Source organism: Hypomesus transpacificus, chromosome 17 (assembly GCF_021917145.1).
Source record: "Hypomesus transpacificus isolate Combined female chromosome 17, fHypTra1, whole genome shotgun sequence".
Lineage (NCBI taxonomy): Eukaryota > Metazoa > Chordata > Actinopteri > Osmeriformes > Osmeridae > Hypomesus > Hypomesus transpacificus.
In genome coordinates this window covers 15870571-15891570 of record NC_061076.1, presented here as the reverse complement: position 1 = coordinate 15891570, position 21000 = coordinate 15870571, and the positions used below count along the sequence as shown (strand labels likewise).

Genomic DNA, 21000 nt, shown 5'->3' with positions numbered 1-21000 from the left:
AGGTTGTTTTATAGTTCTGACAATTAAGAACTGATTCAATATCAAAGTCAGTTAACTTCCAAAGATGTTTCACTTGTTGGCCACGGGTTGGTAGAGCTAATTATCATAAGAAGGTCTGACTATTCCAGTGAACCCAGTAAATACATGTATTGCTTCTGTTTGATTCTGTCACTAACATTCATCCTCTTTTAAAGCTATGCCTCATTCAGTGCTGGTAGCCCAAGACACCCTGGCCAAGTGACACTCACCTTACAGAGAACAATTAGAGTTATGTGTACTTTTAATAGGTTATGAAACAAAGACTACTAAATGTTTCTGTTTTGTAAGCCTAGCCTGTGTATTTTACTGTAGGGTTGAAGTGCTAGTAGTATCACCAACAGCTGCTGGAGAGCTAACTATGTATCTGACAAGAGAAGTCGAGCTGAACTGCAACTTGAAACCTTTATAAACTCATCCTTAACCAGCTAATCAAAAAGTCAATGCAACCATATAGGAAGTTGTAAACAAGAAAAACTGCTTCCCAAAACTTTCTCTTAATGAGAAGGTCTTTCTAACAGGTGTGGCTGATATATATGTAAAAAAAAATCTTAATCTTCGACACTAAACTAGATATGAGGAAGTACATTTGTTTTCTCCAAGCCGGCCGGAACGGAACTCCTGACATCACTCAAAGTGTCAGAAACACAGGAACATATATAAACCATCCTACAAGATGAGCCTAGCACATTGAAATAACTCTTTCCTCAACATTGGACTGACGTTGCGCCTTCAATCAAGATGAGTGAAGTAAGTATGCCTACTCGTTAGAAAATGTTTACGCGTCTGGAAGTAGTCTAGTAGTGAAGAGATGCATGTACAAATGATGACATTGATTTTTATTATTGAATTAATTAAATGTATTTACAAATATGTTTTGTTAGTGAAATGTGTTCGTTTAATGGCAGATCCGTTTTTAACTTGCAAAATGTTTTGAGTTGACACTTTGTTGGGGGGATTGTGTTTTTAGTTACGGATTACACTTTAACACACTTATCGTCAATTTGTTCACGCTAATATCATTTAAACAGATGGATCTCCAGTCTCACCCCTGCCCACTTTCCCTCAAACACATTCAGTTCTGAGTCACACCTCAGCCTCCATCCTTCTGTGTGTCCAAGTCTTGTCTCCTGTTCTTTATGTTTTGTTCTGTCTTCTCTCTTCTGCTCTCTCTCTCTGTCTCTCTCTCTCTCATATTCTCTGTCTCTTTTGTCTTCTACCAGTTTTACCATCAAGGTGAATAACACTTGCATAAAACTAATGTTCTTCCTCATGTATGGCTTATTGTCAAAGATTAAGCATTTTTCTTAGCAACACCTTTTTCGAGATTCCCAGTAACAGCTGGTTTTCAGAAGCAGATTTTCTTGTTTACTGCCTCCTATGTGGTTGCATTTAGTATATAGTTTTGATGAACTAGTAAGGATGAGTTTGTGAAGGTAAATTTTGATTTCATATTAAGCTGCACTTCAGCTCAACTGAATCGCCATGTCCTCTGTCAGAGACAAGTTCTTATCTCTCCAGCAGCTGTTGGTGCTATACTCAGCACACTTTAAACCCACATATACTGTACAATATGTGACAGGCTTACAAAACAGAAACTGTAATTATGTTTGATAACCTGTAAGAAGTACAAAACCACTCCAGTAATTGTTGATGAGGTAAAGCCTCAGGGGCTGTGCTGACCAGCTGGCAGGGGTCTTCAGTGACCTTCAACCTCTCCCTCAGCCTGTCTGTACTCCCCACCTGCTTCAAGAGGACCACCATCGTCCCTGTGCCCAAGAACACCAAGGTCACCTGCATGAATGACTGTCGCCCGATAGCACTGACCTCTGTCATCATGTCGTGCTTCGAGCGGCTGGTCAAATCATAGGTGGTTTATTCCCAACCATCGAAAAACACCAACACACTGCTCTGTGTCTCTGTGTCTCTGTGTCTCTGTGTCTCTGTGTCTCTGTGTCTCTGTGTCTCTGTGTCTCTGTGTCTCTGTGTCTCTTTGTCTCTCTTCCTACCATGCAGATCACAGAGGTGAGAAACTTCTCCTTCAAGGTGGGACAGGTCCTGAACGTCACAGGGGTCCCCACATCAAGGTGAGTAACTGAAGAGAAAAATGTGTTGCTGACCTGACTCCCAGACTCTGCTTGTACACAGTGATATACTTTGACTGTGTGGTGTTTTGGAAACCCAAATAGATTTAGAAGAAAGGTATCTTCAAAATGGTTTGTTGGCAATCATTGTATTCCTTATATGGAGAGATGTGATTGGTGTATTAAGGGTAATATAAAATAAGGAGCCGCCTACCAGAGGTCAGAAGTGAATAGGTCGTATTCAAACGTGAAGTCATGGTCAAGAGATTCGACTAAAAAAGGAAAAAAGGAGTTTGTTAATACCCCTGCTGTGTGCTTTTTATATAATTCTTAAGCATTCAAATTTGACTGTGTATAAAAGTTTACAAGACACAACCGACTGGTTCAAGATTGGCACATTGTGAAGAATGTACAACCTGTTATAACTATGATGTTGGCCTCCTTAATGATGTTTTCACTTTCAATAGATTTTCCATCAACGTTGGTCATAGTGAGGACGACATTGCTTTGCACGTGGACGTCCGCTTTGATCATGGAAATTCTAATGAGGTGGTGTTCAACTCCTGCCATTCAGGGACATGGCATAAGGACCACATACTTGCCAAAAGCTTCCCCTTCAACTACGATAAGAATTACAAAGTGAGGCACAACCTAGAATGTATACCTAGAGCAGCCTCTAGTGGCTTTTTTCTTGTCGTTTACTCAACTAGCAAATGTTTTCAACAGAAATTCACAATACCGTTCTCTTGTTCTTAGGTATCCATCACCTTCACAAAGGAAAAGTTCTTTGTCACCCTTCCTGATAAATCTGTGACCGATTTCCCCAATCGCCACGGATACGAGATGTATAACTTAATATTCTTGAAAGCCAAGGTCAAGGTTCATGGGATTGAAATCATAGACCAATCAGGATGAGTTGAAGACAATCTTCTTTAGAAGCCAAAATATATTTTGGCTGCTTATTGGCTTCTAAACCTTCCTTTACTGCTCTTGAACTTAATAACTGTTATGATTAAAAGATTTTGTTCCAGCCATGAAATATTTAATTAACTCCTTTTTGTGTTTGATTTGCAAAATGACTTAAGTACTTGCCAGACTAGGCCTACGAGGACTGGTATAATATGATGTGATTGGAACATCTGTGTCTTCCCTAATCAAGGTCACTGCCCAGTCTTGTATTAAAAACGTTTTCTCTATTCTGACAATTAAGAATTGATTCAATATCAAAGTTAAATAACTTCCAAAGATGTTTCACTTGTTAGCCATGGGTTAATAACTATAACAATCATATGGTCTGACTGTATTGCAGTAAACACAATAAACAAATGCTTTGCTTTGATGATTCGATTGTTTCTGATGCTACTGACATTTCATCATATTTAATGCTACACTTGGTTATACAGTGACATGAAGTGTTCATTTTCAAGTTTCAAGTTTTTTATTGTCAGGTGCACAGAACAACATAAGGTCAGACTGGGCACTGAAATTCTTGGGACAAGACAACGCAGGCAACCTGGCATAACATAACGTACAAGTACGAAGAACATAGATTACATCTATGATAAGCTAAAATAGAATATAAATAAAATAATAATAAACCTCCTAAATATCCAAATTAGTATGCAACATACAATACAATATACTAGACCTCTAATACACATAATGACCTATACTAACCTTATAGACCTAAATAACCTGAGACAAGACCTATATTAACCTAAAGACAGAAGGTGTAAGTTAGTGCAATAGTGCAATAATGAACTGAAAGTGACAGTGTGTAAAGTGACCAGTGAGAAATGTATCAGTGTCCATATCAATGTCCATTCAGAAGCCTGATGACCCTTGGATAGAAACTATTGTCCAGTCTGCTAGTGCGAGACCGAATGCTACGGTAGCGCCTGCCAGAAGGCAACGGGATAGAGACTGAAGGATGGGTGGTAACAGTCTCTTAGGATCCTGCCTGCTTTCCTGAGGCATCGTGTGTGGTAGGTGTCCTGTAAGGCTGGGAGCTTCCTGCCGATGATGAACTCAGCAGAACGGACCACACTTCGTAGGGCCTTGTGGTCCCTGTCTGTGCAGCTCCCATACCACACTGTGATGCTGCCAGTCAGTATGTTCTCTATAGTGCATCTGTAAAAGTTAGTGAGGATGACTGAGTCCATGCCGAACTTCTTCAGTCTCCTCAGGAAGAAGAAGCGTTTCCGGCCGCTTTGACCACCTTGTCTGTGTAAACAGACCGGGTGAGGTCGTTGCTGATGTTCACCCTGAGGAACCTGAAGCAGCTGACCATCTCTGCTCTGGATCCGTTGATGAGTAGGGGTGCATGCTCCTCCTCCTGCCGCCTCCTATAGTCCACAATCATCTCCTTGGTCTTGCTGACATTGAGAGAGAGAGGTTATTGTCCTGACACCATGATGTCAGGCTATCAACCTCCTCTCTGTAGGCTGACTCGTCACTGTCAGAGATGAGGCCCACAATGGTTGGGTCGTCAGGAAACTTAACAAGGAGCCGTGAACAAGGAGAACAGGAGAGGGCCGAGCACACAGCCCTGGGGGGTGCCTGTGTTGGTGATCAGTACAGATGAGGTGCGGTCACCGATTCTCACCACCTGTGGCCTCCCCGTCAGGAAGTGGAAGATCCACTTGCAGAGGGAGGTGCTTAGTCTCAGGTCCACAAGCTTGGAGACCAGTCTGGAGGGGATGATGGTGTTGAATGATGAGCTGTAGTCAAAGAACAGCATCCTCACATACGTATTCCCTTTGTCCAGGTGGGAGAGAGCATAGTGTGTGCATAGTCAGAGCAATGGCCTTGTCTGTAGACCTTGTGGACCGGTATGCAAACTGCATAGGCTCCAGGGTGGGAGGCAGCGAGGAACAGATGAATGATTTTACCAGCCACTGGAGGCACTTCATGATGACAGAGGTCAGTGCTATCGGATGGTAGTCATTCATGCAGGTGACCTTGGTGTTCTTGGGCACAGGGACAATGGTGGTGTTCTTGAAGCAGGTGGGGAGTACAGACAGGCTGAGGGAGAGGTTGAAGATGTCACTGAAGACCCCTGCCAGCTGGTCAGCGCAGCCCCTGAGGGCCCTACCTGATATGCCGTCTGGGCCAGGTGCCTTATGGGGGTTGATCTTTTTGAAGCAGTGCTTCACCTCGGTTAATGTTGGCATGCCACTGGCTTGGCCTTCAGGTAGCTCCACTGCAGGGGGGGTCACTGTCCCTCTCAAAGCGAGCGTAGAAGGTATTCAGCTCGTCTGGCAGTAGGACAGCTGGGTCTCACTGTAGTCTCTCCCTTTGTAGTCCCTTTGTTGGCTTTAAGTCCACTCCACATGCACCTGGGGTCAGAGCCATGATAGCTGGACTCTAACTTGGTCCTGTAAGCCCTATTCATTATTACTATTTTATGAGAGCCTTATTTGTAGAGCCTCACTGTAGCCTGCTCTATGTGGACTTCCCAGGTCCACTGCCTGAGGCCGGGGTGCGTCTCAATAGTTACCCAGGTCCACTGCCTGAGGCCGGGGTGCGTCTCAATAGTTACCCAGGTCCACTGCCTGGGGCCGGGGTGCGTCTCAATAGTTACCCAAGTCCACTGCCTGGGGCCGGGTGAGTCTCAATAGTTACCCAGGTCCACTGCCTGGGGCCGGGTGAGTCTCAATAGTTACCCAGGTCCACTGCCTGAGGCCGGGGTGCGTCTCAATAGTTACCCAGGTCCACTGCCTGAGGCCGGGTGCGTGTCAATAGTTACCCAGGTCCACTGCCTGGGGCCGGGTGAGTCTCAATAGTTACCCAGGTCCACTGCCTGGGGCCGGGTGAGTCTCAATAGTTACCCAGGTCCACTGTCTGGGGCCGGGTGCGTCTCAATAGTTACCCAGGTCCACTGCCTGAGAACGGGGTGCGTCTCAATAGTTACCCAGGTCCACTGTCTGGGGCCGGGTGCATCTCAATAGTTACCCAGGTCCACTGTCTGGGGCCGGGTGCGTCTCAATAGTTACCCAGGTCCGCTGCCTGGGGCCGGGTGAGTCTCAATAGTTGGTGGTGGCTTCTTCTCCTCTCCTGGTCAGACAGAAGTGAAAAGGTGAAAGTGGTCAGTGGCCAACCTCTATGTTGTTTATCTCTAGGTTTTACATTTTAGCTCGCTCTGATGTGGCTTTTGAGCAAACAGTTCACTGACTCTGTCTAAGTACAGATAACGCTCAACACTTCACATGAAGTATTCCTCCATTTCCATCTCATTTTATCAGAGCCATCTATGTGGTGCAGCCAGCAGGCAAAACTTCCTTCAACACAGAAACCAGGGATGAGGGATGTGATGTTACGGGAACAGCTGTGTCTGGTCTGATAAAAGTCCAGACCCGGTCTTGAATTTTAGGTTGCTTAAGAGTTCTGACAATTGAGAACTGATTCAATATCAAAGTCAGTTAACTTCCAAAGATGTTTCACTTTTTGGCCATGGGTTGGTAAAGCTAACAATCATAATAAGTAATAACTGCTTCTGTTTGATTCTGTCACTTACATTCCATCCTCTTTTAAAGCTATGCCTCATTCAGAATCAGAATCAGAAAGGGATTTATTCGCCATGAAAGTTTGCACAGACAAGGAATTTGCTTTGGCAGGAATGTGCATACAGTAAACATATAGGAATCTTAAATTTAAATATGTGGTCTAACTATACTAAGGATACATAAACTAGCAATACTAAGTGGAATACAATTAAAATAAAATATACAATAAGTGAAATATAAGTTGCCAATTTACAATATAAAATACAATATAAAATACAAATATTACAGGAATTGAGTGTAGTGCAAAATGTAAATAGTTTTTAAAGACATTCAGTCAGTGTGAGCTTTGGCCTTGTTGAGGAGCAACATTCCAGTGCTGGAAGCCCAATTCACCCTGGCCAGGTGACACTCACCCTACTGAGAATAATTAGTGAAACAAGGCAGGATAGTTGACCCAAATGCGGACAGGAAGCAGGGTAGTTTAAAGTAGAATCATTTATTTGATTGCACCAAGCGATATCGTAGTCTAGTGGCAAGCCACAAGGTTGCAAGGCAGATGTATACTGGGGCAGGCAGGCCCGTTGGAAGGTGGAAGGTCAGAGGTCGGTGGAAGTTCAGAGGTCGTATCGGGGCCGAATAGCAGAGGTACACTGGGATAGGCAGGTCTGTGGTCAGGAGGCTAAACAGGCAGAGATCAAAACCGTGAGGACAGAAAACCAGGAACGAGATACGGGAGTAGTAACATCGACCGCTGGAAATGACTGTGAAGCACAAGATGATCTAGAAACTGCCAGAATAGAGAACAGAGGTTAAACACCGATGACAATAGGGGAACCCGGGAACACCTTGTGAGGGGGGGAGACAAACCAACAGGTGAAACGAATCAGGGTGTGACAATTACAAGAGTAATGTTTACTTTTAGTAGGTTATTAAACAAAGACTACTAAATGTTTTTCTGTTTTGTAAGCCTGGCCTGTAAATTGTACAGCAGGGTTTGAAGTGCTAGTAGTATCACCAACAGCTGCTGGACAGCTAACTATGTATCTGACAAGAGAAGTCGAGCTGAACTGCAGCTTGAAACTTTCACAAACTCATCCTCAACCAGCTCATCAAAAAGTGAAAGCAATGACATAGGAAAACAAGAAAAACTGCTTCCCTTGCTTAACTTGCTGTGTGTGGCTGATATATATGTAAAAAAGAAGCTTAATCTTCGACACTAAAGTAGATATGAGGAAGTACATTTGTTTTCTCCAAGCCGGCCGGAACGGAACTCCTGACATCACTCAAAGTGTCAGAAACACAGGAACATATATAAACCATCCTACAAGATGAGCCCAGCACATTGAAATAACTCTTTCCTCAACATTGGACTGACGTTGCGCCTTCAAGATGAAAAGAGTAAGTATGCCTACTAGTTTGAAAATGTTTACATGTTTGGAAGTAGTCTAGTAGTGATGCATGTACAAATAAATTAAAACGGTTTAACTAAATTGTGGCGTAAACTCACCTTGAACTTCACAGCTTTCGCCTTATATAGCATATTGTTGTATGCGGGTTCCTAACAAATACTTTTAATGTATTTTTATCTTTGAATTAATTTAATGCATTCACAAACATTTTTTGTTGGTGAAATGTGTTAGTTTATTAGCAGATCCGTTTTAACTTGCAAAATGTTTTGAGTTTAAAATTTAAACGATTCAATGTCGATTTGTTCACGCTAATATAATTTTAACAGATGGATCTCCAGTCTCACCCCTGCCCACTTTCCCTCAAACACATTCAGTTCTGAGTCACACCTCAGCCTCCATCCTTCTGTGTGTCCAAGTCTTCTCTCCTGCTCTCTATGTTTTGTTCTGTCTTCTCTCTTCTGCTCTCTCTCTCTCTCTCTCTCTCTCTCTCTCTCTCTCTCTCTCTCTCTCTCTCTTTTCTCAAACTCTCTCTCTCTCTCTTATATTCTCTGTCTTTTTTGTCTTCTACCAGTTTTACCGTCAACGTGACTGACACTAGCAGAAAACTAATGTTCTTCCTCATGTATAGCTCATTGTCAAAGATTAATCATTTTTCTTAGCAAAACCTTTTTCTTAGTTAGAGATTCTCAGTAACAGCTGGTTTTCAGAAGCAGCTTTTCTTGTTTACCACCTCCTATGTGGTTGCATTTTGGTAAACAACTTTGATGAACTGGTAGAGGATGAGTTTGTGAAGTTAGAGTTTGATTTCATATTACAACAAGCTGCACTTCAGCTCAACTGAATCGCCATGTCCTCTGTCAGAGACAAGTTCTTATCTCTCCAGCAGCTGTTGGTGCTATACTCTGCACACTTTAAACCCACATATACTGTACAATATGTGCCAGGCTTACAAAACAGAAACTGTAATTATGTTTAATAACCTGTAAGAAGTACAAACTACTCCAGTAATTGTTGATCAGGTGAAGCACACAATTCTTTGTGTCACACATAGTAGACTGTGTTGGCTGTCAACTAGCACAGGAAAATGTGACGTGATCTTTACGACATCACCCTTTCATTTCATTTTTTGACACCATGGCCAAGTAAGAAAATTCTAATTCTACACATTTTTGAATAATCCTTAAAAGTACATGAAATGAAAATTGAAAAGCAATGTTTTATTGGATCCACTGGCCTAAAAGCTTTGAACCTTGAGTTGTTGTACACTACTGTCTGTTATCAAACAATCTCACATTAAAGGGCATCTATTAGCCTCATGTAAACTTCAGAATCATCCTTTTGCAATTTCTTTTGCAAACAATTGTCAAAATAATTTTTAAGTACAGCCCCCCCTTACACCGCCACCTACGGTCTTCTTCTGACAACCTTCTGTTGGTCCCACCGCTCAAGAGCGCCCGGTCTCAACACAAGCTCTTCTCCTGTCTGGCCCCCGAATGGTGGAGTCAACTCCCCACCTCCATCAGGGACACTGACTGTCTCCCCACCTTCAAAAAAAGGCTGAAGACGCACTTGTTCCGGGAGTCCAACGGTACTTAGGAATGATTGGCTGGACCTTATGTTAGTTCCTCCAAGGATCACAATGACTCTTATTGAGAGACTTGTTGCTCTTGTTGGTTTGTTGAAACTGTCTTAAAATTATTGTACTCGCTGTGAAATATATTATTGTTGCTTGCTTTTTCCACAGGTACACTCTTGCACTTTTGAGGTTCTTGCGGTTTAATTGTATCTTGTCTAACGATATGTTCTTAAACTACATGCTCTTATGGTTCTTCCCTTTGGGACTTATGTGGTTTCACAAGGTACGCTTCATGTTTGGCTACCTGCAATGTTTGGGGCTATCTCGTTGTTATAGTCAGTAACCTATGCACTTTTGTAAAACTCTCTTGGAAGTCGCTTTGGATAAAAGCGTCTGCTAAATGCATAAATGTAAATGTAAGTAATAACGGTCCAGAAGTCCAGAAGAAGTTGTGACAGTGGCTGGATTTATTCGTAACCATCGAAAAACACAAACACACTGTTCTGTCTCTCTCTTTCTTCCTACTATGCAGTACCTAGAGATGACAAACTTGCCCTTCAAGGTGGGACAGGTCCTGACTGTCACAGGGGTCCCCAACCGAGACGGTGATAGGTGAGTAACTGAAGTTAAAAATGTGTTGCTGACCTGACTCCCAGACTGCCTGTACCCAGTGATATGCCTTGACTGTGTGGTGTTTTGGAAACCCAAATAGATTTAAAAGAAAGGAATGTTAAAAACAGTTTGTTGGCAATCATTCAACCTTATATGGAGAGATGTGATTGGTGTATTAAGGGTAATATAAAATAAGGAGCCGCCTACCAGAGGTCAGAAGAGAATAGGTCCAATTCAAACGTAAAGTCATGGTCAAGAGATTCGAATAAAAAAGGAAAAAAGGAGTTTGTTAATACCCCTGCTGTGTGCTTTTCAATCAATCTTCAACATTCAAATTGACTGTGTATAAAAGTTTACAAGACATAACAGACTGGTTCAGCATTGGCGCATAGTGAAAAATGTACAACTCGTTATAACCATGATGTTGGCCTCCTTAATGATGTTTTCACTTTCAACAGATTTTCCATCAACGTTGGTCACAGCGTGGACGACATCGCTCTGCACATTGACGTCCGCTTCAATTATGACAATAGTTCTAAGCAGGTGTTGATCAACTCCTGCCGTTCAGGGACATGGGATAAGAACCACAAAATTCCCGAAGAATTCCCCTTCAAATATGACGAGAAGTTCAAAGTGAGGCACAACCTAGAATGTATTATAGAGCAGCCTCTAGTGGCAGGTAATTACTACTGCAACCCCAGTAGGAAATAAGATCACAATATTTAAAATCATCAAGCAAATGTTTTAACAAAAATGCACTATACCTTTCTCTTGTTCTTAGGTATCCATCACCTTCACAAAGGAAAAGTTCTTGATCAACCTTTCTGATGAATCTAAGATCGACTTCCCCAATAGCCACGGATACGAGAAGTATAACTTCATATTCATGGCAAACGAGGTCAAGGTTCATGCGATTGAAGTCATCTAGACCAATCAGGATGAGTTGAAGATAATCCACTTTAGAAGCCCTAAACATATTTTGGCCGCTTATTGGCTTCTAGACCTTCCTTTAATGCTCTTCATTCATAATTGTCATGATTAGAATATTTCGTTTTAGTCTTGAAATATTTTATTAACTCTTGTTTGTGTTTGGTTTGCAAAATGACTGAAGCTCTAGCCAGACTAGGCCTACGAGGACTGGTATAATATGATGTGATTGGAACATCTGTGTCTTCCCTAATCAAGGTCACTGCCCAGTCTTGTATTCAAAATGTTTTTACTATTCTGACAATTAAGAATTTATACAATTTCAACGTTTGTTAACTTCCAAAGATGTTTCACTTGTTAGCCATGGGTTAATAACTATAACAATCATATGGTCTGACTGTATTGCAGTAAACACAATAAACAAATCCTTTGCTTCGATGATTCGATTGTTTCTGATGCTACTGACATTTCATCATATTTAATGCTATACTTGGTTGTACAGTGACATGAAGTGTTCATTAATTACTATGTAATTTTAATAATAAGACTTATTATTTATTTTATATAGCACATTTCATACAAGAATTGCAGCTCAAGGTGCTTTACATAAAAACAATAATACAAGTAATAAAAGTAACAAAAACCCTTCTGAACACAGCCGTAATCAGGAACAACATCCAGAGAGGCTGGACAGAGAGTTCTGCCCAACCTCAGCAGATATACTGTTGCAACAGTAATTCAGACATTTCAAGAGCACAGATGAAAACTGCTATTCTCTACTGTCTACAGTACAGTAAAATGTTCTGTAAATCATGTGTTGTGTTTTTACAAAGTGAGCCCTATTTTTAGAATTGTGCTTAAGCAATTGGAAAAACTGTAATGTGAGAGTTTAAATTCAAGTCCAGGATTACACTGAGACTTGTCACCTCTGGTTTAAAGATGCCATCAAGCAACCTAGCTTTTCGTTGGCGTAGTTGGTAGTGGTGGCGCTTGGGAAGTCAGGGGTGTTAAGTTTAACTCCTAGTCGGAGAGGACAGTGCCTCTGACGGAGCTTGTAAGACCACGTCTGTTACAGGTCCTTTGAAGCTATACCCCTCAAAATCCACTTTTCTCAGGATATAATTTTTTGTCTAGTAATTTGAATGTTGAATTCGACAGGGGAGGCAAAAAAATACACACGGCTGGGTGTTATATTTTAAAGCCGCTTTTTTGGCTTAAAAAGCCAATTCTTCAAACTACATTTCAAAAACCTCTGGCAAAATCAAACACTCGCCCTAAACCATGTAACCGGTGCTCAAAATCAAACAATGTTGTCAGATCATAAACACAGCAAATCAATAAATTAACACTATAAAGCAATCATTAGACATAACACAATTTGGGGGGGAGAACACAGCATTCCGGGCATGTAGTTACATGTAAAGAAAAATGTGTTCATGTATACACAGTAAATGCATTTAGCAAAAAATTAAATCTTACAGGAACCATCACAACTTACAGTAGTACTGTCAACAAAGAACAAATAAAAAATGGGGTAAAAACCCTCACACCACAGGCTAATTCCATTGCCTGTAGGAGATTTACCCTGGTACAGTATATGGGTTTCGATCAAAGACCTGTGTTTCAACAATCATTGACACTTCCCTAATGTATGACTATGATAAGCCTGTGTTCTGCACCTCTCTTTCACCAACCGTCTCTGGAGGAGGGGATCCCTAACTGAATTGCTCCTCCCAAGGTTTCTTCCGTTTTTTTCTCCTCTAGTGAGTTTTTCTGGGCATGTGGTGTAATTTTTATGATTAAATGTCTGAAGTCAGAAGAATTTGTCTTTATCTATTTATTCTTGCAATCAAGGAGGAGCAGTTCTAAAACAGGATCATAAATGATGTCTGGAGTAGAAGGGCTCACTAAAAATGTCACGATCTGAGCACTCTTTTATACAGTAATTCCATTTACCATTACTATTTACATAATTAGTTCAATAGTTCATGACCACCAAAAGAGGAACTCTTCAATAAGCAAGAAAGTGAAAAAGGAAATAGGTTGCAGAACTTAGCCCTTGTGTTATTGGGTCATTCTGACTCATCAGTCATTGTGACCCACCGTCGTATTGCAACAACTTTACTGCATACAAAAACAAAAAGTGAAGCATTTTCTTTTAACCGTTGGGCTGTCTCAGACCCCCCACATTGCAAAGGTTAAAATAAAACTATTTTTATTTGTTTTTGTATTGGGTAAAATTAGGTAAACACAACGAGGGTTTGTTATGAACCTTTGGGTCATGTGACCCGAAGGCAGCACAAGGGTTAATACAGACAGGGGCTCTCAGTCAGACGTTTCCCCCCTATACGGCGCCCCTGAATACAGATGCTCAATATTAAGAACATAGCTTGAAAGAAGAAAGAAGAACTTGTCAGAAAAAATCCCTGGAGTATGAGCAAAACAACCAGGGTCAAACAGTCAAATTTGTAAGACGTCTGTCAGCAAAAGCAATACTGTCTTAGACCAAAAGGTTATGCTAGCTTTACAGAAGTTAAAACCTCAGCAATAATTGTTCTAGGCCAAATGTGAAGCCCTCATTGACATTGCTTGTAAATAGGGCTATACAAATACTGTAAATTTGATTTGATTTTAAAATTTTACAGTAAAAATCACAAATTAATACTGTCAACAAAGAACAAAGAAAAACTGAGTAAAAACCCTCTGGTGTACTGGATCCAGCCTTGAATACACTTCACACCTATGTCACCACAGGCCAGTTCCATTGCCTGGTGGAGATTTGCCCTGGTATTTGGGTTTGTCAAAGTGTCAGAAAGGGCCTAATATATTTGTAATACAAATTGTAATTCTCAAATCTCAATAACATTTTTAACAACTGGCGCGAGACTCTGAAGTGAAGATGGCAGCAAAGGAGAGCTACGAGCTCAAACAGAAGCACATTTTTTTTATGTAACTGAGATGCACTGTGTCGTATGGTCTCATCTAAAACAGACAAAAGTGGATCTTTTTACACAGGCACCGACAATTTTCGAAAACAATAGCAACAGCAGCTAATAGAATGGCTGTTCTGTGTACTTATTTGTTATGTTATGTTATGCCAGGTGCTTGCGTTGTGTTGTCTTAAGAATTAAAGTGCCCAGTCTGACCTTGTGTTATTCTGTGTACCTGACAATAAAAGACTTGAATTTGAACTTGAAATGTGATTTCATTTTTGTTCTTTTTATATCCAGGATGTGTTTAATATATGGTTAAACATGTTAACTGAATAACATAACTTACAAGTCTTTGGTTTTGTTGTAACAATGATAAATTACAACTTTTGGAGGGGGGGGCCAGTAAAAGTTGTCTTGGGCCGGTAAGTAAAAAAAAAAAAAGATTACATTGAGCCTTGAGCTACCAACTAATATTGGCACATACCATGATACAAGTAGCCCACACAAAGACTTATGGGTAATCCTTCGATGCGTCCCATCTTTCCTCATTTAGAATACTACTCCATTGCCAACAAGGGCATTTAATGCTAATATTGATAATAAATTACCTCGTCAACAGCTCCATTATATTATAATCTATTCATACATACCGTAAAGATTTTCGTTTGTGCTGCAGCTGTATATTTATATTTAACATCATGCATTTTCATAAAAAATCATTTGACTTTGACCACTGATGTATTCTATTTAGATTATGAATGGTCTTGGAATCTGTACTTGGAAAGAAACTGCAAGGACAGGTTTGGATTTTAAAAAGACTGATGCACAACAAAATCAAACCCATTTTTGTAAAGGTCTTAGGTTGTAGGTTAATTTCTGTAAGTTTCACACATTTCTGTCAACCTTTAGCTGATATATTGACCTTTGAACCCTTGCCAAGGATCACCCTTAAAGTCTGAAATATCATTGATTAAGAGAGCTACTAACAGTGGTCAAAGTCAAAAAACAATTTGCTGGCACAGTTGTGGTGAGCATGGGGAGAACATACAAACTTCCCACAGAAAGGCTAGATAGATCACCCTGTTTGTTCTGCAACTCTGTCACTGTTTGAGTTCAAAGGTGAGAAGATGCTGGGATTCATGTTACTTTGACGGTAACAAAGAAAGCAGCAGTTACATCATCATCAAGTTGGGACAGACCTGGCTGGCTATGTCAACGACTGTTGGATTCCAGCAAAGTCCAGCCCTTAGCTACGATGATTAATGTCTCCAGGAAAGGGTTAAGCATGTGCACACACAAACACACACACACACGCACACACACACACATACTCAGGGTTCCGTGGAACTCCTGACATCACTCGGTGTCAGAAACACAGGAACATATATATATATATAGGATATAAACCATCCTACAAGATGAGCATAGCACATAACTTTCTTTCCTCAACATTGAACTGACGTTGTGCCTTCAATCAAGATGAATAAAGTAAGTATGCCTACTAGTTTGAAAATGTTGACATGTTTGGAAGTAGTCTAGCCCTATCATGCCTAAGCCAAAATTCTGAAAATGTCCATATGCTGTTGAAATATGATATGCATATTCATATTTTATGAATTTCCATATTAAATCATACAACTTAACTTTTTATAGCATATTGAAGAGGAGAACTAGGGGATTTTATGATGTGAATAAATATATGATTACATAAGGCAAATCATCCTTTTCAAGGTAATTTCAGGCAGCCAGTTTAAAAAAAAATCTTCTCCATCCACCATACCTCATCAGACAACTTAATTTGTAATCACTTTAATTACAAGATGGAGGAAAACTTTTTAGATGGAATATCCACAAACCTGTGGGCAATGTAGAACAGAAGACAGATTAGAAATATCATATTTTGATTAAAAGTTACGACCATAGTAGTGATTAGTGGGACATTTTGAAAAAAAGAAATTCCTCTCCTGCAAAAGTAGTAGCGCTATGGATGGATACTCCTCTCCATAACTAAAAAACACTCAACTTTCGGGACATCTGTTTGTGTGTGGTGTGCTGTCTTTGTCACATCATGGCACACCACACACTGTAGGATTTTTTGTCCTCATGTTTGTGGTCTCTCACAGTTATAAAATCTTATAAGATAAAATATTTTATGCTGGGGGTCAATAAGATGCGGGTCTCTGTGTCTCTGTTTCTCTAGGTCTCTGTGTCTCTGTGTCTCTGTGTCTCTGTGTCTCTGTGTCTCTGTGTCTCTGTGTCTCTGTGTCTCTCTCCCTCCCATGCAGATCCTAGAGGCATGCGCGCAGATGGCACATGAGACGGGACATGTCCCCCCCAGATTTCTAGTGATCCCGATCCGTCCCCACAACTCTCCCTACGTAAGGCGACAAGCATCAGTTCATAACTGCACAGCTGATAAGGCGATGTTAGCACGTATTAGCGTGTGTAACGTTGGCCACACAAAAGTACTACAACACTTTTGAAAGAAAAAAAAGTGTATTATGCTTATTTTTGGAGCCGGCGTTTGTGCTTTTAGGCCTGGCGTCTTCCTGGTGGTCATGGAGATGACGTTAGTAGCCCCGTTCGTTTGGCTGCTTAAAATTGAAACGTCTGGCTCGCTCACTTTCATTAACCTGTTGCTTGCGACCAACCATGAAACAAAAAATATGGAGTTAGATTAGTTTCATAATTTAAACAAACAAACGTAACGCGATTCAAACAAACGTAACACGATTCACAAATGTATTTCATGATTCACAAATAAATGTAACGCGATTCACAAATGTATTTCGTGATTCAAAAATGTAACGCGATTCACAAATAAATGACCATATTACATTTGTTTGCAACCTGACAAACACAAGTTACAAATCGGAGAACACGAGTTACAAATCGGAAAACAAGAGTTACAAATCGCTGCATTCATTGATGTGAAAAGATTCTCTGCAGCCTATCAGATGTCTCCAATTTTAGCCAATCACCGGAGAATGTCTAATATGGTTAGACGGGCCCTGCGTTAGCCTAGGAAACACGGAAAATGGCTTAACATGAATCCTGCCATTCTCAAGAATATTCAATCAAGTATGATTATCGGTTTAATAAGATTAACAAGCAATATTTCACCTACATGCTACCAGACGACATTGCTCGTGATCTGAAGGAGACGATGTCTGTTATTATGGCAGGTTGTTGAAGTCTACACAGACACTAATGTGATCATTAACGTGTCTAATATCATTTAGAAAAAATGCATTTGTGAATCTAAGCGCGTCAGGAAAGTTCCAAAAATTCACACCAACGAATGCAGGGATTCACATCAATGAATGCAGGGATTTGTAACTCGTGTTTTCCGATTTGTAACTCGTGTTCTCCGATTTGTAACTTGTGTTTGTCAGGTTGCAAACGAATGTAATGGGGGTCATTTATTTGTGAATTGCGTTACATTTGTGAATCACAAAATACATTTATGAATCACAAAATACATTTGTGAATTGCGTTACATTTATTTGTGAATCATAAAATACATTTGTGAATCGTGTTACGTTTGTTTGAATCTTGTTACTCTTTGTTTGTTTGAATTATGAAACAAATCTAACTCCATAAAAAAAAGCTCAATGGCATTGCTGTGTGCCATATTCAATAAGACAAACTTGACAAACTGGACAGACAGCTCAGCAATATCTTCAGGGAAATGAAAGGAGAGATGTTTTGGGGACATATTAAGTCTGCTTCTAGAGGGTAAATTGGTTTGGCTGCAGAGGGAATTCTTTTTTTTTTACTTACAAAGAAAAAACATACTTGCAGAAGGAATTCCAAATATTTAATTTAAAGTGTAAATTTAATTTAACTTTTCATGCTATGTAGGTTATACTTATTTTTATTTATGTAAATCTATTGTTTAAGTGTTTATACTTTATACTGTTTACATACACATTGTTATATTTGTAATAATTTACATCCTGTTGAGATCAGCAAATGTTTAGATAAAACATTTGCAGAGGGCATGAAGTTTGTGTGAATGTATGTGTATATATATATATACACACAAAATAACTAATCGAGTTGGAATCATTTGCTGTCCCCCCCAGTTCAAAAAGTCCATCTGCACCCCTGCCCCCTAGAGGTGAGAACCTCCTTCAAGGTGGGACAGGTCCTGACTGTCACAGGGGTCCCCAACCTAAACGGCGATAGGTGAGTAACTGAAGTTAAAAATGTGTTGCTGACCTGACTCCCAGACTGCCTGTAAACAGTGATATGCCTTGACTTTGTGGTGTTTTGGAAACCTGAATAGATTTAAAAGAAAGGAATGTTCAAAACGGTTTGATGGCAATCATTGTATTCCTTATGGTGATTGGTCAACAGGGTTGTAGAGATGTGATTGGTGTATTAAGGGTCATATAAAATAAGGAGCTGCCTACCAGAGGTCAGAAGAGAATTGGTCGTATTCAAACTTAGTCATGGTGAAGAGATTCTAATAAAAAGGAGTTTGTTTATACCCCTGCTGTGTGCTTTTTATATAATTCTTAAGCATTCAAATTTGACTGTGTATAAAAGTTTACAAGACACAACCGACTGGTTCAAGATTGGCACATTGTGAAGAATATACAACCTGTTATAACCATGATGTTGGCCTCCTTAATGATGTTTTCACTTTCAATAGATTTTCCATCAACTTTGGTCACAGTGAGGGGGACGTCGCTCTGCACGTGGACGTCCGCTTCAATTTTGTCAAAAGTTGTCGGGAAGTGGTGTTCAACTCCTGCCATTCAGGGACATGGCATAAGGACTACCAACTTGCCAAATGCTTCCCCTTCAACTACGGAGAGAATTTCAAAGTGAGGCACAACCTAGAATGTATTCCTAGAGCAGCCTCTAGTGGCTTTTTTTCTTTTTTACTTAACTAACAAATGTTTTCAACAGAAATTCACAATACCTTCCTCTTGTTCTTAGGTATCCATCACCTTCACAAGGGAACAGTTTTTGATCACCCTTCCTGATGAATCTGAGTACTACTTCCCCAATCGCCATGGAAGCCTGCAGTATAACGACATATTCTTCTGGGAGAAGGTCAAGATTCATGGGGTTGAAATCATAGACCTGTGTTAAAGACATGTGACAATTAACTTTAGAAGCCCAAACATATTTTGGCTGCTCATTGGCTTCTAGACCTTCTTTTACTGCTCTTTAACTGTTATGATTAAAAAATGTAGTTCCAACCTTTAAATATTTAATAAACTTTCAGCACTGTTTGTGTTTGATTTGCAAAATGACTTAAGCACTAGCCAGACTAGGCCTATGAGGACTGGTATAATATGATGTGACTGGAACAGCTGTGTCTTCCCTAATCAAGGTCTTGTATAAAAAATGTTTTTTACTATTCAGACAATTAAGAATTGATTCAATATCCATGTTAGTTAACTTCAAAAAATGTTTTGCTTGTTAGCCACGGGTTGATAACTATAACAATCATATGGTCTGACTGTATTCCAGTAAACACAATAAACGAATGCTTTGCTTCGATGATTCGATTGTTTCTGAGTCAGAAATTCTGACACTAATGACATTTCAGCATATTTAATGCTATAGGCCTACTTGGATATACAGTGACATGAAGTGTTCATTAATTACTATGTAATTTTATGAGAGCCTCATATGTAGAGCCTCACTGTAGCCTGCTCATTGTGGGGACTGTTGCTACCCAGGTCCACTGCCTGAGGCCGGGTGCGTCCAATAGTTACCCAGGTCCACTGCCTGAGGCCGGGTGCGTCTCAATAGTTACCCAGGTCCACTGCCTGAGGCCGGGTGCATCTCAATAGTTACCTAGGTCCACTGCCTGAGGCCGGGTGCATCTCAATAGTTACCCAGGTCCACTGCCTGAGGCCGGGTGCATCTCAATAGTTACCTAGGTCCACTGCCTGAGGCCGGGTGCATCTCAATAGTTACCCAGGTCCACTGCCTGAGGCCGGGTGCGTCTCAATAGTTGCTCTCCTCTCCTGGTCAGACAGAGGTGAACAGGTGAAAGTGGCCAGTGGCCAACCTCTACGTTGTTTAAGGTAGAAAGAATGAGCAGCAAGGAAAGAGCAGCAACACTATTGAGACACGTTCTTGGTCTGTTTCACCCTGCTTGTGTGTGTCGTCACTCTCACCCCTTCCAGGTGTCTCCATTAACTTACGCATTCACACAGTCGGCAATTTTCTCCCAACATTCTTTTCTTTTATTAGAAGCAGCAACAGTGAACAGACTTTTCGCTTTAATTATGCTCTAAAACTCTTTGATTTCAGAACATACTAGGCAGTCAGTCACATTCCATGTAGAGACTAGAGTCTATTCATAGTAAATGTAGAATTTGATTAAAGTAACCCGAGTGAACCATACTAGGCCACACTGAAGACACGTTTTGGCTTGAGCCGAATTATTTTCTACTTTAAGTTAATAGTATTTTTCACTCGTACCCTTTCAGTTTTTCACGATTGCTAAAACACTAAACCCCATTCTCTGAATCAAATGTTCAGTAACCTAAACCAATTTGTCAAATCAGACACTGTTTTGGCAAAACTCTAAACACATTCTCATTGACTAAACACATTTTGCACTGTGATGCACTTGTGCTGCAAAATGGTAAACACAGGCGGCAAACAGTAAACACAACTGCAACACTCGGTTGTCATCTGTAAAACACAATGACTCAAAATTATTCACGCTTGTTTCTAATGCTGGTTTGGAACAATGTTAGCTTTCGCCGTGGTGTCCAAATACAAGAACATCAACCAGCATTTTTTACTGTAAATGTTTGCCTTCCACCATACAGCCCTTTTCTCAATCCAATTGAATAGTTTTTCTCTGTGTGGCGGTGGAAGGACTATGACCAAAACCCAAATACCAGGGTACATTTCCTACAGGCAATTGAATTGGCCTGT

The 21000-nt window shown here is 40.5% G+C and overlaps 3 protein-coding genes across 5 annotated transcripts in view; 2 read left to right on the top strand and 1 right to left on the bottom strand.

The window, feature by feature from the left end:
• LOC124479583 overlaps window positions 1–21000 on the bottom strand; it is a 272624-nt gene that overhangs the window by 93483 nt on the left and 158141 nt on the right.
• LOC124479693 (beta-galactoside-binding lectin-like) lies at window positions 679–3459 on the top strand. Its single transcript, XM_047038554.1, has 4 exons — window positions 679–786; window positions 2053–2123; window positions 2588–2759; window positions 2877–3459. The coding sequence occupies exons 1-4, from the start codon at window positions 778–780 to the stop codon at window positions 3033–3035; spliced, it is 411 nt and encodes a 136-aa protein (XP_046894510.1). The 5' UTR covers window positions 679–777; the 3' UTR covers window positions 3036–3459.
• Window positions 7670–19329, top strand: LOC124479690 (beta-galactoside-binding lectin-like). 3 transcript variants are annotated; one of them, XM_047038550.1, is made up of 4 exons: window positions 7670–8023; window positions 10143–10222; window positions 10681–10855; window positions 11004–11588. In XM_047038550.1, exons 1-4 carry the CDS (start codon window positions 8015–8017, stop codon window positions 11148–11150), a joined length of 411 nt encoding a protein of 136 aa, XP_046894506.1. In that variant the 5' UTR covers window positions 7670–8014; the 3' UTR covers window positions 11151–11588. The 3 variants fall into 3 exon arrangements, with proteins under 3 accessions (XP_046894506.1, XP_046894507.1, XP_046894505.1); XM_047038551.1 differs by having other exon boundaries at window positions 7904–8023; window positions 10681–10901; XM_047038549.1 differs by lacking the exons at window positions 10681–10855; window positions 11004–11588 and adding exons at window positions 18743–18917; window positions 19033–19329 and having other exon boundaries at window positions 7916–8023.

Bases quoted from the DNA above. Each gene is read 5' to 3' on its own strand.
- LOC124479693 (XM_047038554.1), top strand. The intron at 2,124-2,587 runs GTGAGTAACTGA...CACTTTCAATAG, and splicing joins ACAGGGGTCCCCACATCAAG to ATTTTCCATCAACGTTGGTC. The intron at 2,760-2,876 runs GTGAGGCACAAC...TCTTGTTCTTAG, and splicing joins ACTACGATAAGAATTACAAA to GTATCCATCACCTTCACAAA.
- LOC124479690 (XM_047038549.1), top strand. The intron at 10,223-18,742 runs GTGAGTAACTGA...CACTTTCAATAG, and splicing joins CCCAACCGAGACGGTGATAG to ATTTTCCATCAACTTTGGTC. The intron at 18,918-19,032 runs GTGAGGCACAAC...TCTTGTTCTTAG, and splicing joins ACTACGGAGAGAATTTCAAA to GTATCCATCACCTTCACAAG.